This window comes from Nicotiana tabacum, chromosome 23 (assembly GCF_000715075.1).
Source record: "Nicotiana tabacum cultivar K326 chromosome 23, ASM71507v2, whole genome shotgun sequence".
Lineage (NCBI taxonomy): Eukaryota > Viridiplantae > Streptophyta > Magnoliopsida > Solanales > Solanaceae > Nicotiana > Nicotiana tabacum.
The window spans coordinates 43,259,831-43,276,577 of NC_134102.1; the positions used below are offsets into that span (position 1 = coordinate 43,259,831).

The 16,747-nt window shown below is 36.7% G+C and overlaps 1 protein-coding gene across 1 annotated transcript; it reads left to right on the plus strand.

Moving 5' to 3' along the window:
* Positions 1 to 7,666: 7,666 nt before the first annotated feature.
* LOC142177133 (uncharacterized) lies at positions 7,667 to 10,427 on the plus strand. The gene is made up of 5 exons (XM_075245597.1): positions 7,667 to 7,795; positions 7,925 to 8,296; positions 8,386 to 8,586; positions 9,486 to 10,148; positions 10,236 to 10,427. The coding sequence occupies exons 1-5, from the start codon at positions 7,667 to 7,669 to the stop codon at positions 10,425 to 10,427; spliced, it is 1,557 nt and encodes a 518-aa protein (XP_075101698.1).
* The last annotated feature ends 6,320 nt before the right edge of the window (positions 10,428 to 16,747 follow it).

Genomic DNA, 16,747 nt, shown 5'->3' on the forward strand with positions numbered 1-16,747 from the left:
ATAAATCTGGTCCTAAGGGTATGAAACACCGAATTTTGTATCATGTGATTATTTTGGAGGTGACGCACATGGCTAGATGACGGGCTTGTGGGCGCGCACCGAGGGGATTGTGACTTGGTCCGTTTCGTGAAACTGTAAAGTTGAATAACTTGTTGTTAGCTATATGCTCTCTATATGTTGAAAAAATCTGATTGTAAATCATGTTAGAAACTATGTTTAGGCTATGTGTTGGTACTGTTGGGTCCCACAGAGGACGTGTTATATGTTGAATTGCCTGCTAAATGCTATTTGTACTCAGTCTCCATTTTTACTCGCACATTTTATCTCAGTCTCTGTTATTATTATTGATACATCATATCATTGTTGTTTGGGAGTCGATTTCATAATTATTGAGAGCCCGAGAGACTAGAGAGATTTATGACTGAGTGAGGCCGAGGGATTGATTATGAGATATTGATACAATAGAATGTGAGTTGTCCGTGCAACACGTGAGTTGTTCGTGCGGATCCACACATTATAGCACGTGAGTTATCCATGCAGATTATATCGCTTGGGATGTAGGAGCCCTTCGAGAGTATGTACACCCCCAGTGAGTGCGGGTACCCATTGAGTGTGAGTGTTGAGGGCTAGAAGCCCAGTGAGTGATTGTTGTCCTAAGAAGCTGTCCTTTCTTTTCATTTGTTGATGCACTCAGTTTCTATCTATTATTGTTGTGAAATTCATGAAATATTCTATATCCGGATTACATAAACTTGAACTATATGAAATTGATTTGACTTAAATTGCAGGATTTGAAAGCATATCAATTCTTTGCTGGAATTACTGAAAATGAACTATAACTGTGTAGCTCGTCACTATCTTCGGTTCTTTATTTATTATTGTTACTTACTGAGTTGGTTGTACTCATACTACACCCTGCACTTCGTGTGCAGATCCAGGTGCTCCCGGACATAGCGGGTGTTGATTCTCTCGCACGGTTGACTTTTCGGAGATTCAGAGGTAGCTTCCGTGTTTTACAGACCTTATCTCTCCTTTCCTATCTCCTTATTTACTGTATTTGGTCTCAGATTATTATAGACCGTATTTTCCAGACTTGTATTCATATTATATGCTCATGCACTCAGTGACACCGGGTTTTGGGAGTATTTATATTTGTACTTGTGAGATTTCTTCTGCTGAATTTAATAATTATGTTTTAAAATTTAAAGGATATGTGATTTTTTGAGATTGTCAGCTTGTCTATCGGCTTGCCTAGTATTAAGATAGGCGCCATCACGACGGATGAGATTTTGGATCGTGTCAAATAGGTATCAGAGCCTAGGTTACATAGATTTCACGAGTCATGAGCAGATTTAGTAGAGTCTTGCGGATCGGTACGGAGACGTCTGTACTTATTTTTGAGGGACTGCCAAACCCTTAGAAAAATTTCACTTTCTTGTATACTATCGTGAGGAATAGATTCAACTTGAAACATAACTATTTTAATTTCTTCCACGCTACTCGATATCAGTTGTGTATCGATGTCTTGTGATTCCATGAACGAGGTTCGAGATGAGTATTCTGTGTTTTGTTGATGAGCCAGTCTGGAGGACTTGAGGCCGGGGTTAGATCGCAGCTTAGGCTCGATAGTTTCGATTGTGAGAACTTGTACATTTGGACCCATATATCCGGTAATCTCCCCACGAATAGTTTTATGGCTCGATGAGCGATTGAATGACTATATGATAAGTATGATGTGACTATGGGATGTGTTCAGATAGGTTTAATGTGACGAATAAATTTTGCTTATGACTCAAGAGTTTGCTATTGGGTACTTGAATTCTGACTTGATTTGATGTATAGTCTCAAGTTGTGAGTGTATTGAAGGATCTTCCACATTGTTAAATTGTGGGCAAAATTAAATTCTCATGTCTTGTCAATGAGTTTGGACTCAAGAAGAGTAAGTGATTGTGTAGTAATTGTGGTTGCGAATGGGCATTTCTAATGTTGATGGCTCAAGAAAGATGATCTTCGAAGAGGCTTAGAGTCGGTAACATTTTATTGGTTCAGGTGCGACAGAGATGTATTTTGATTTGATGCAACAGTCGAGCAACAAAGTATGAGGGAAGACATGATGCGAAGTGTTTCGCGGTGGTTGAAGTACTAGCAGGTCAAGTAGGAGAAGTAGAGGTTGAGTAGTTGCTTAAAGGAGATGATTTAACCGAAGTAAGAGTGGCAGATTAGCATATGAATTTTGTGGTAGGGTAGTCGCGCGCCTTGAGGAAGTGTAGAACGGTTTGGAATCGTGATAGAATTTGATTTGGCCTACGGACTTTATTTGCAATAATGGTTACTATAAGAAGAAAGATTGAATACAGCAGAAAGGAGTTTGTTTGAAATAAAGAGGGATGTGAAGATCTGATTATCGTTTCAGGCGCAATATGACTTGAGTTCGTAAGGTATTGTTGAACTTTCAGTCGATGTCGATAGGGAAAGTGCAGACTTATACAAATGGTAGGTGAGCATGAACTCAGGAGAATTTACTGATTACGTGGTCGTTGCACCCAGTGCATCATCTTTGGAAGATGTCGGTAAGGAATTCCACAGGTGGGTTATCTCCTGTGAGCAGTTAGCGGTGGTGTGATGTTGATGAAGCTTATGCGAGGAATATTACTTGCTACCCGGTAAGAGGTCGAGTGTGTGACTGTAGCTGGTGATTCAGAATGTTCATGAAAAGCTTAACAAAAGACTTCGAGAAGTTTGGCGGGTTAACGATGCGAGATCATGGTAATTGAGAAGGAGAAATCCTTGCGGGTTCTAAGATTATATAATTGCAGCTTAAAGCTAAGTGGAGGATCCTACTATTGACAATTTGATTTCATGGTTATGTGTTAAAATTTTAGTTTTAGTCGGACACATACTTGTGGATCAGTTATGACTTGCAGATATGGAGATAGAGGATGACTCGAGTAAGGAAATTTCTGAATACGGGTTATATGGCACTTTATAGAAATACAAAAATCACGGAATGATTAAATTGTTATTTTTAAGAACGTAGTGCATACGAAGTATGAATTTTATTGGAGGTGTTAAGGCAGGGTTACTTCTTAGGGGGTTGTTGTGCTAATGGGGATTGTGCCTTTCAGCCCGTTTGGGCGGTGCAATTTAGATTTGAGCAAAGTAGGTGACTCCCGAGAAAATTCTAATGGATTTGAGAATTATATATAGCAATTGAGAATGTTTCCGGACTTGTGCATGGATAAAATCTGAGATTTCCATTTGAAGGTATCGGGACTTGCGGTAATTTTGTATGACTATAGATTTTACATTTCAGTAAAAGAAAGGAAAGAGGAATAATTTTAAATTCGCATAAGGTATTTTCAGAGTGAGTGTTACGGTTGTGGTATTTATAGAGGTGATTAAGAAGAATACAGTGTATTATGGGTCTTAGGGTAGTGTAGTTGTATGTTAGGATGTCTTGTAATGTGCTTTGGGTAAGGATCGTGGAGTTCTGACAAGGAGAAGTGTCAAATTGAGGTTAGTTCAGAAGAAACTCGGAGAAAATAGGACGACTGGGTAGTAGGCTGGACCATGTTTGGTAAGGTATGACCATATATGTTGAGGCTCTACGGATGTTTTAGTAGAAATATTCTTGGGTTGGTGACCTGCGTGGCTTGGTCGAGTCAGAGGAATTTAGTTCAAATATCTTGGTTGTGTGAAAATGGATTTCAAAGTGTTCATGATGGTTTCTACCATGGTTTGAGCCGGATATGTCCTATCGACGTGAGGAACATGTTGTGAATTGTGATTTTCTCCTGTTTGGGAGCGAGAGGAAAGTTTCTAACTAACCGGGTAGGTAAATTACCAGTGACTCAAAGTTGATAATGAAATTATTATGCTTGTCACGTGATGACATGATAGATGTGGTGTATTGTGCGGGATGAAGATTTGCATATACAAGGTGGCAGTTCATTCTTGAAAGGAAGATCATGAATTTTGGACAGAATGATCAATTTCAGATAATTAGATGAATGTTATAACTGCTCAGTAATCCCTGAGAAAGGTGCGCATTTCAAAAGGCACATTGTGTTTTACCTTACGGATGTTCATTGGTATTGTAATACTCACCGTGTTGATAGACTACTGATATTCAAATTATTGCTATATGGCACGGAAGAATTATGAAAGTATTCCTTATGGGAAGACCGTAAATGGAAGATGTGTTAGTCATTCTAGTGCTGGAGTTGGGATCAGTTACGATGATTCATGTGTTTGATGAATTTAGAGACTGGGAGTTCTCAGAAGTATATTATTTCGGGTTGCGGCCTGTTTGAGGTAAGTATTTTATTTTAACTCAGTGACACCGGGTTTTGGGAGTATTTATATTTGTACTTTGTGAGATTTCTTCCGCTGAATTTAATCATTATGTTTTCAAATTTAAAGGATATGTGGTTTATTGAGATTGTCGACTTGCATAGTATTGAGATAGGCGCCATCACGACGGGTGAGATTTTAGATCATGATAATCCACCTCATCAATGTCAGTGCCACGTAGGATTGAATCTCCACTTTGGACATACTTAACGGAAAAAGGGTATATTTGAACCAATAGTATTACGCCAGGGGTATATTTGAATCCAAAGTATAACGAATGGTATATTTAAATATTTTCTCATAGTACATGGCTATATTTGACCCTTTTCCGTTGTTATATTTTGGTATGTAAAATGTGCCAGCCGCTCTTTAGACGCTCGTCTATATCTATATCGCCTTCAATATACATCTCCTCTATATCCCGTCTATAGTATCTGTTGATATTTGTCTCGTCTTTAACAACTTATCGAGACTATTAAGTGAAATTCATATAAGAATGTTTGCCCTTAAAAATGGATAATAACTGAATTTATATGCGGTTTTAAGAATATGTGGATTAATTCAATACATGTGATTTATGACGTTAGATAAGCAAATAAAAAATAGAATAAACAGCCAAACCAGTGGTGATATTGAATCTAGGCTCAGTTAAGTGCTTAATAAGTAACATGCCTTCAGTTTGGAGCCAACACTTAGAATAACTTTTAGAAAAGTAAGAACTTTGAATAACTTTTAGAAACAGAGAAAAACAAATGTATATTGCCTTGGTATGTGTGTTACACAGTGTCTATTTCATAATAAACTTCTCCTTTATATAGTAGAAGAGTTTTATCCTAAGTACAATTCTAAGAAAGGTAAAGATCTTCCTTTTCGCTAATCACTAATCAACTGTCGATACAGGCTGAGATTCAAGACGTGATATCCGATCGGGCACGGATATCATGGACCTTTGTTAATCATGTGTGAGCGTTTGGCAATGATTTCCGAGGTCTCGGAATTCAAATAAGGTCCGGGGGCATGGTCTCGATGGCTCCGGGGGCAGGTGCTTTGTTCAGTCCTTGATACGGGAGGTTCCCAGCTTTGATATTGATTCCTTATAGTTACGTCCCTGCTGTTAGGATATATTATAAACCATGCGGATTGTTATAGTATTATTTATGGAATAATTATTTATTCATTTATTCAATTCATTAAAGTTTTATTTTACATAGATCATGTATTTGTCTATGTATCCATTGCTTATATAGTAGATGATTTAGTGTATAGAGTTTAGCTTATACACGGAAGATTAAATCATCGGTTCTTATAAGTCATAAAGTTTATGTTCACAATCTAATGATGGAATTGGACAAACTATCGGCATGGTTGTAGCACAAGATTAAATATAATATATCTTGATTATGGGAATTGGGTTAATTCCGACTTCTTGTGCTAGTACATTTTGTATGTATTCAACGGATCAAGTAGAGATAAGTATTTTATACAGACTTAATAAAATAATTTTTCTAGTCCATTCAATATACTTATACTCTTAATCTTGATATAATTATTATTAGTTGTGTGTGTCATTTAATATTTTGATTTATTAAAAGGCGAGATCCTTTCGTGGGTCAATAAGCCTGGTAAATTGGACAATAATGATATACATTGGCGAAGTAATAATTATTTGATAGAATCCATGTCTCGGTTTTTGAGATTGATTATACTCCTTTATGAAAGCTTATAAGTTTTCATGTGTAAACCCGACCGGTGGATTTTGTATCTGACACATGAAATAAGTTAAGCGAAAGTCTAAAGAAAGTAATCGATAAATTAAATTGTCAGTAATTTAATTGGATTGATTAGGATCTGAATCTTAATATGGGGATTCAAATAATATTTTATGAAAGAATTTTAAAATTGAACTAAGGAGTGCAATTACGAATTTTTAGTGAAATAATTCGTAATTTTTTATGGTAGAAATTAATTTATAATTTTAAAATTAATTCCATTAAGAAGCCTTGTTAATTAAATTATGTGGTTCCTACTGTGCCTAAATAATAGGAAATAAAGGAAACCTTTCCTTAGTGGAAGAAGAAAACCTACCATATTTTGGAAAAAGGGTTTTAACCTAAAAAAACGTGGCTATATATACTCCATATAGGGATGGCCATTTTTTGCACTAGTTTTACACATTGTTTTCCTTTGAAATTTCGCCCACCCGAAATTCTCTCTTTTCGGATATTATTTGGATAATACGGTAGAAGACTGTGGAGGTTTTTCTTAAATCGCGGTCTTGCAACTCTGAAATTGGAGACTGAGATTAAATTACTTTGTTCACGCTTCAAGAGGTAACTCGAATAATCTCTGTATGTGCCAATTGTTTAATTTACACGTGGATATGATACTGTAATTGCTTCCACTGCGATATATAATCCATCAATTGGTATCAGAGCCTACTCACGTCTAATTAAATGATTAAGATGAACATGAAAATGTAGTATCATGTTAATATGCAAGTTTTGAATTAAATGATGCGATATTTTTTAGCATGAATATTTGTTCCGAGTATTATGATTATTCTGAAAATCATGTAATATATCTGCTTATTGTTGATGATATTTGATTAGAATAATCTGAAAATATTGTTGATCCGAGGAAAACACAAAAGCCACTTTTTCGCCGAATTGGCCAGAAATCGGAGGTCAACATGTTGACTGACTCCGATATACCTGAAACTTGGCAGGTCCATGCGAAACGGCCCAGTGATCAATACTCATGATCTTTGCTCATGAGTTAAGCCAGTTTTCTGGCTTTCGAGGTCGTTTAGATGGTGTTTTGGACGTTTTTAAAATTTTCTGAAAATGTTTTTAAAACGTTTTTGAGTTGTTTTAAATCCAGTGGTGGTAGGGATCGTTTTCTATGGACTCCAGGGTTAAATTCTGGTGATATAATTATTTTACACGTTGATGTAGGTCTTCTTCCTTATCGGATAAACTCATTATAGATAATCACTAGGTTATACTAGTTGTTGATTACTTGTATTTACTCTCCATCTGAGTATGCATGTTGGTTCAGTGGGATTAGTATATTGAATGTTGATATTCACTTGACTTAAATTAACAGTTTACTCTCCATCTGAGTATGTCCTGTTTAAATTCATGTAGTGAATAATCTGTCATAACATATGTATATTGCAAGAATAGCTTTTTTCCCATCGAAACTTGTTGTTCAAGGTGCATGGATTATACGTATGTAATGTGTTTTGAATTTTACTATTCAATAATACATGACTAATTTTTATCTATTTATTTAATTATCTCTCAGATTAACAATGACTGCTTTCAATCCCCTTACTGCTATTCTTACTCAAAACAAACTTGAGGTTCCGAATTATGTTGATTGGAAACGAAACTTAGATATTGTCCTAATTGCTGAAGAGTACAAATTTGTGCTTGATGAGGTGTGTCCAGAAAAACCTGGAGATGATGCTACGGATGATGAACAGAAAGCTTACTAAAAATGGGTTAAGGCTGATGAGATGGCATAGTGTTGCATTCTGACATCTATGTCAAATGTTCTGCAATATCAGCATCAGTCTATGGAGTCTGCTTATGACATTCTGGAAAATCCCAAAGAAATTTTTGGAGATCAGAATCGTGCGGCTAAGCAGACTGCCATGAAAGCTCTTCTGAATACCAAAATGGTTGAAGGTTCATATGTTAGGGACCATGTTCAAATGGTGATCAGTCTTCTGAATGAACTGAAGGTCCTTGGAGCTAACATTGATAAGGATACACAAGTTGACATGATCCTGCAGACTCTGCCTGACAGTTTTCAGCAGTTTCGCCTGAATTATAATATGAACAAAATGGATTTGTCACTTGCGAAATTGCTGAATGAGCTGCAGTCGGCAGAGACTATTATCAAGCAACAAGCTCCTCATGTGTCATTGCATTTTGAGGTAGGTTCTTCTTCTAAGCTATGTCCGTATAGAAGAAGAAAAAGGTTCAAAAACCCTCTCTTGGAATTGTAACTTCTGGTGTGAAAAAGGCTAAGGGCAAGTGCTATCACTGCAAGAAGCCTGGGCATCACAAGAAGCAATGTTCGGATTATCTGGCCAAGCTGAATAATAAACCAGGTGATTTATATCTACTTGTCGTTAAAACTCTTTTAGCGGCTGTTTCTATCATGTCATGGTGTATAGATTCGGGAGCCACAAATCATGTCTGCACTTATTTGCAGGGGTTTCAGGTAACGTGGTGGCTAAGTAGAGGAGAAATCAATGTTTATCAAGCATATGGTTAGGCGGCCCCAGCTTTAGCATTAGGAAATATTGGTATTTCGTTTGGTAGTGATAGAATATTAGCTTTAAATGACACATTATATGTACCTTCCGTTAGAAGGAATTTAATTTCGGTTTCTAGCGCTATGAGAGATGGTTATGACATTAATTTTCATGATATTGATAAATGTGTAATTAGCCATAATAAATGTTATCTCTCTTTGGCTATATTGATTAATGGTCTTTTTATTGTTGATTCTATTCCTAAACCGTTACAACCTAAAGAACTGAATTATATTGATTTACCAAATAAGAAAAAACGTTCTTCTGAATTGAGTGAAACATATTTATGGTACTTGCGTTTGGGTCATATAAATCTAAACAAAATTTCAAGGTTGGTTAAGGATGCACCTTTAAGTTCATTAAAAGTGCAGACACTACCAACTTGTGAATCTTGTTTAGAAGGAAAAATGACAAAACGAAATTTTCCCTCAAAAGAAAATGGAGCAAGTGATAAATTAGAATTAATCCATTCTGCTTTGTGTGGAGCAATGAATGTCCAGGCAAGAGGTGGTTTTGAGTATTTTGTGACTTTCACATATGATTACTCAAAGTATGGATATATTTATTTGTTTTGTCGAAAGTATGAATATTTTAAAAAGTTCAAAGAATTTAAGACAGAGACTGAAAAGCGATATAATATATATATCAAGACACTATGATCTGGTCATGGTGGGGAGTACCTCTCCGCGGAATTCATTAGTTATTTATCAGAATGTGGAATTACCTCTCAATTATCTGTACCTGGAACTCCACAACAAAATAGTGTAGCTGAAAGAAGAAATATGAATCTTATGAAAATGGTTAGATCAATGATGAGTTATTCCAGTTTGCCTTCGTCCTTTTGGGGACATGCCTTAGAAACAGCAAATTACGTTCTGAATTTAGTTCCTTCAAAGTCAGTACCTTTGACCCCTACAGAATTGTAGACTGGTACAAGCCTAATCTGCGGCATATTCGAGTTTGGGGTTGTCCGGCACATGTACTAAAAGGAAAAACAGATAAATTAGAGGCGAGAACGGATGTATGTGTGTTTGTGGGTTATCCAAAAGGGACGAAAGGTGGTTTATTCTATTGTCCTAAAGAAAAGAAGGTAATTGTTAGCACAAATACCAAGTTTCTTGAAGAGGACTATTTGATGAACCATGTTCCTAGAAGTAAACTTGTTTTACAGAAACTTAGCAAAGGAATGGAAATTCAGTCATCTGAAAAACAAAACGACCAGATGCAAACCCCGGAAGTCGATTTTGACATACCATTGCATTTTAGTAGTGGGAGAAATGTCAATAGACTTGATATCCCACAAGAACAAGTGCCTGAAGTCATACTACCACAAAGTAGTGGGAGTTATGTTGAGCAAACTGCACAACAGGAAGAAGTCATTGATATCCCTATGGATAACATGGAGACCCAAGTTCCTGATAATGATGTGGTTCAACCACAAGATCATAATAGTGTAGTTGCAACTGATGTAATGTGTAGTCATAGTGGGAGAGAAATAAGACAGCCAGTTCATTATACGCTCTTGGGATAATCATATGAAAGGATCCATGAGAAGCCAACTTCCGAACCTGTCAATTATGACAAAGCACTACATGATAAAGATGCGGATAAATGGGTTGCTGCTATGAAATTAGAGATGGGGTCTATGTACTCTAATCAAGTTTGGGATCTTGTAGAACCACCTGATGGGGTTAAACCCATTGGATGCAAGTGGATCTATAAGAAAAAGAGAGGTGTAGACGGATAAGTGCACATTTTTAAAGTAAGGCTTGTAGCGAAAGGGTTTACTTAGAAAGAAGGGATCGATTATGAGGAAACCTTTTCGCCGATAGCCATGCTTAAGTCTATTAGGATTCTCTTATCCATTTTCTGCTCATTATGATTATGAGATTTGGAAAATGGATATCAAGGCAGCTTTTCTTAATGGAAGTCTTGATGAGTGCATCTATATGATGCAACCAGACGGTTTCGTGGAAACTGGCAAGGAACATTGTTGTGTAAGCTTAAAAGGTCCATTTATGGACTGAAAGAGACATATAGGGCATGGAACACTTGTTTTGACAAGGCGATTAAAACTTTTGGTTTTGATTAGTGTCTTAACGAGTCTTGTGTATACAAGAAATGGGATGGGGACAAAATGGCGTTTTAATCTTATATGTAGATGACATATTGCTCATAGGAAATAATGTAGGCATGTTGGGTTCAGTTAAACAGTGGTTGTCCACGCACTTCGATATGAAAGATTTGGGAGAAGCGACTCATATCCTTGGGATCAAGCTCTTGTGAGATCGCAAGAAAACGATATTAGGCTTATCCCGGGCTCATTGATATAATACTCTCCAGGTTTAGCATGCATGATTCCAAGAAAGGATTTCTCCCTTTCAGGCACGGAATTTCTCTATCTAAAGATCAGTCTTCTAAAAGTGATGAAGAGATAGAAAAGATGAAGGTAGTCCCTTATGCATCTGCTATGGGGAGTCTGATGTATGCTATGTTATGTACTAGACCTGATATCTGCTTTGTTGTTGGCGTTGTTAGCAGATTTCAGTCTAATCCTGGGGGAGAGCATTGGACATCGGTTAAGTATATAATCAAGTACCTGAAAAGGACTAGGGATTACATGCTAGTCTACCATTCATATGACTTTATGCCTATTCGGTACACAGATTTCCAATCAGATAGAGATTCTAGAAAGTCTACCTTGGGAAATGTGTTTACTCTCGGAGGTGGAGCTATAAGTTGGAGGAGCATCAAGTAAACTTGTGTTGATGATTCCACCATGGAAGACGAAAATCTAGCAGACTTTGAGGCAGCCAAAGAGGCGGTTTGGCTCGGGAACATCCTAAGAGAGTTGGGTGTGGTTCCCTCGATTCAAGCACCAATAACACTTTATTATCATAATAGTGGTGCGGTTGCAAATTCGAAGGAGCCACGAAGTCATAAAAAAGAAAAGCACATTGGGCGTAAATATCATTTAATTCGTCAGATAGTGCAAAGAGGGGATGTAGTAGTCACCAAAATTGCGTCGGAGAACAACTTGGTGGACCCATTTACTAAGAGCTTGCCACAGAAGACTTTTGATAGGCATGTAGACGGAATGAGTGTCAGAATTAAAGACGCATGGTTATGAGTCTAAATGGGAGATTGTTAGGATATACTATAAACCTTGTGTGTTGTTATAGTATTCTTTATGGAATAATTATTTATTCATTTATTCAATTCAATAAAGTTTTATTTTAAATAGATCATGTATTTGTCTTTGTGTCCATTGCTTATATAGTAGATGATTTAGTATATAGAGTTTAAGTTTATACACAGAAGATTAAATCATTGATTCTTATAAGTCATAAAGTTTATATTCACAATCTAATGATGGAATTGGAAAACCCATCGGAATGGTTGTAGCACACGATTAAATATAATTTATTTTGATTATGGGAATGGGTTAATTCCGACTTCTTGTACTAGTACATTTTGTATGTATTCAACGGATCAAGTAGAGATAAGTATTTTATACATACTTAATAAAATAATTTTTTTAGTCCATTCAATGTACTTATACTCTTAATCTTGATATAATTATTATTAGTTGTGTGTGTCATTTATTGTTTTAATTTACTAAAAGGCGAGATCCTTTCGTGGGTCAATAAGCCTGGTAAATTGGACAATAATGATATACATTGGCGAAGTAATAATTATTTGATAGAATCCATGTCTCGGTTTTTGAGATTGATGATACTCCTTTATGAAAGCTTATAAGTTTTCATGTGTAAACCCGGTCGGTGGATTTTGTATCTCACACATGAAATAAGTTAAGAGAAAGTCTAAAGAAAGTAATCGATAAATTAAATTGTCAGTAATTTAATTGGATTGATTAGTATCTGAATCTTAACATAGGGAGTTAAATTTCTTAATTGAACTAAGGAGTGCAATTACAAATTTTTAGTGGAATAATTCGTAATTTATTATGGTAGAAATTAATTGCAAATTTTGAAATTAATTCCATAATAAGAAGCCTTGTTAATTAAATTCTGTGGTCTCTACTGTGCCTAAATAATAGGAAAAAAGAAAATATTTTCATAGTGGAAGAAAAAAATCTAACAGGTTTTGGAGAAGGGTTTTAACCTCAAATACGTGGCTATATATACTCCATATAGGGTTGGCCGTTTTTTCACTGGTTTTACACATTTGTTTCTTTTGGAAATTCGCCCACCCGAAATTCTCTCTTTCCAGATATTATTTGGGTACTACGGTAGAACACTGTGGAGGTTTTGTTGAGGTCGTGGTCTTGCAACTCTGGAACTGGAGACCGAAATTAATTTGCTTTGTTCACGCTTCAAAAGGTAGCTCGAATAATCTCCGTATGTGCTAATTGTTTAATTTATACGTGAATATAATACTGTAATTACTTCCGGTGCGAAATATAATCCATCACTTGCTTCATTTGCTCCACGAGAAAATCAGGGTGCTCATAAGCCCCGATTTTGCCGGTACACAAAGAGAATTCAAAAAAGAACTGGAGTATTACACCTAGGATTTAAACTGTGACCTAAAGCAATTTTCAAATCCACTTTACCACTTCAATAGAATCTTTTCTTGTATATATCACGGGAATTCACCAGTTGATACAAAACAACACTACTTGAGCAGTGCAATTTATCTGAAAAATCACCTTAAAACCTAAACTTGAGAAACCAAAACTCACAAAAGGAAAGTAGAGACAAGTCGGAGAGAAAGAATGCGGGGGACTTTGTTTTTTCTTTAGAAGTTACCTCTGCATCAGAAGGGAAAGATTAAAAAAAATATAAAAACACAATCCGATACGTTTTTAAATTTTAACCCATTGTAGCACATTTGTATACAGCTAAAGCACAAAATATTTCTGTCTTACTAAAACTAATTACATCTATTTATCAACTTAAAGAACCAACGTAACCAGATTTCCCATTAGGTTGTCATTGCAGAGTTGACTTGTCCTTGCATGGTAGCCGATCCGGCCTGTATTCTTCTTCTTCTTTTTTTCAGTCCCGACGCAGTATTCTTCAACGCTGTCTTCCCATCCACGGGGAGAAAAGATTCACCACCACCAACGCGGAAAGCCTTAACTGACTCTAAGGACAGAATTAAAGAGTTGTGCTCTCTGGCGACCGTGAGGGAGGCTATTGTGAATTGTCCACGATCTATTTCAGCAATGATCACAAAAAAATTTCCATTTTGCGGGCCAACCAAAATAGGGGAAGTAGGATATCTCGCGGAAACCACGGGTTCAAGTGTGGGCAATTTCTTTTTAAGACTCTCTGAACGTAGCCAACTTTGACGGCCAATATCATATCCATACAAGCGCAGGCTATGAGTGAACCAATATAATGTATTATTACTGAACACCGCCGGTACGTGTGCGGTAACAAAGTTCAGCGCGGAGGCGTCGGCTTCACAACCTTCCAGACCTTTTGGAGGAGGATCCCAAGTACGTCGTCGCCACAAATCAAGGGAATCAAGGCCTAGAGTAGGGCGCAATTCACCACTAGTAAAGTCAATAAACAGCACGGAACCCACATCCAAGGAATAATACACAATTTCCGTTGGCTCCTCACCATCTTCTTTTTCCACAAGAGCAGCTCTATGGGCATCATAGCTTTCAAAATTTTTGATATGCGGCATCAGGTATTTCCAAGATTTTTCATGGAGGTCGTAAACTTGACCACATCTTTTCCAAATTGGATTCTCATGCTTATCACCCCATGCGTAGTGCTCAGTGCCGGCCACAGCATATAGCTTTCTACCAACGGCAGCGAGGAAGGGCTTGCTACGGGAAATATCCATGGGAGATGATACGGGTTCCCAAAGGTTAGGGTCAAAAGAATGTTTGATGATGTTATGTTTATGCAATTGGGAACGAACAATAGCCCTGTCATCACCATAACTGTATCCACCAATCCAGTAGATGTCTTCATCACCAACTACTGTCCAGCTTCCTGCAATTCCATAAGTTTGCCGACAGAGCTTCGCAACAGGTTCAATTGTTTGCCTTTCACCTCGTTTGCCATCCTCTTTTGTCATCACGATACGAAACCACAATTCTTCCCTCTTTCCGTAACCGCGGAGATACAAAACATCTGGTGACCCCCTCTCCTTCGAACCATCTCCTACTTCCATTGCTCTTCAGATCTAATTAAGTCGCGCAACTGGGTAATTTTCATGACTGAAAGTATATATTATAAATTAAACAAGTTATGCTTTACATGCACGCAACCTACTCCTACAATATTTTGGATTCATTAACAGGTTTAGGAAATATAAACGGACCTTCTTTTTTAACTAAATTCTAAAATAATTTTTTAGAATATTAGAATTAGAGTTCAGGTAACTGCATTTTTTTATCCGATCCTCTTTTAAAAAGGAAATAAAAGAGAAAGGATTTTTGAGAAAACAATTCACTTACATATATTATTATTATATGTATGGGGAAGTGAGAGGTTAATACGTGATTCTTTAAGTCTAATTATACGTTAGAAGCATGTAAATAGATATTTTTCCATTAGATAGTAAAACATTGGATCTTGCTAAAATTTCTCCTATTCAAATAAAAAAAAATATGAAATAAAAAGTAAAGAAATTTATATCGAAAAGGAAACAAAAGAGAAGAAATAAGTGAAAATTGCGGTATATATTCCTTTTTCCTATTCTTTCTGGTTATCCCATTTTTAATCTTCTTCTTTGTTTTTTTCTTTTCTACTCATCAGCCTCCGTCCCATGTTCTCCTTTCTAAGGAGAACGGAGTACTTCACTTCTGTTGTAAATAGTGTATGGATAGATTTCCATACAAGATATTTATCCTTATACTATGTAAAGTTGACTTTTATAAGCTATCTCTTACCTTTTTATTTATCCGAAAAACGGATAAAGTTGAATTTGTACGTAGTTCTAAGGGTACGTGGTATAACTTGACACAAATCATAAAGGAAAATAGAAATATCGAATATTGACTATAAAGAATGAAAAATAAACAAAGTTTGAGGGATGATGATTTATGAATAAGTAAGATGAAACAATGTATAAAGCTCAAAAGGATAATCTCTCAATATGGGAGTGTATCAACAATATTAGAGTTATAGTGTATCAATGACTTGATAGATCCCTCTTTACAGAAATAATAGACATTCCTCTTATAGTGAATAAATCCTACTTTGGATATAATTAAAAATATATAGTGGGAAACACTTGATAAATCAGTTTTTCCCTAATTTTCGCCTAAATTCTCTCCTTTAGTGCGGATGTAACAGCTCTTGTCTATGATCCGATGGAAGTTTCCCGTTCTTGAAGTACTCTATATATTTATTTCTCCAATCCCAGGTTAGACTTGTGGAGGTTATATCGGCATGACCTTCTTCGATTATCGATGTCACGAGTTGTACGACAGTCCCCGAGTTGAGTTCGTCATCCTCGACCGTAGAACCTAAGTTTGCAAGAGCGTCGACCTTACTGTTCTGTTCTCGAAGCACATGTTGCAAAGTCCATTCCTTAAACCGATGTAGAGTCACTTGTAATTTATCCAAGAACCTTTGCATTCGATCTTCTCGGACTTCAAAAGTCTCGTTGACTTGATTTACCACGAGGAGGGAATCACATTTAGCCTCCACGACCTCAGCTCCCAAACCTTTAGCTAATTCAAGACCTGCAATTACGGCCTCATACTCGGCCTCATTTTTAGTCAATTTTATAGTTTTAATAGACTGTCTAACTATATTACCTGTGGGTTATTTTAGTACGATGCCCAGCACGGACCCCTTTGCGTACGAGGCACTGTCCGTAAAGAGGCTCCAAACTCCCGAAGTGGTACCCAAATTTATTAGTAATTCCTTTTCAATTTCGGGTACGAGGGCCGGCGTAAAGTCAGCCACGAAGTCCGCTAAAATTTAAAATTTAATAGCGGTTCGAGGTCGATACTCGATGTAGTACCCCGCCGATCTCTATGGCCCATTTGGCCAATCGACCTGAAAGCTCAGGTTTGTGTAAAATATTTCGTAAAGGATAAGTTGTTACAATATGTATCGGATGGCACTGGAA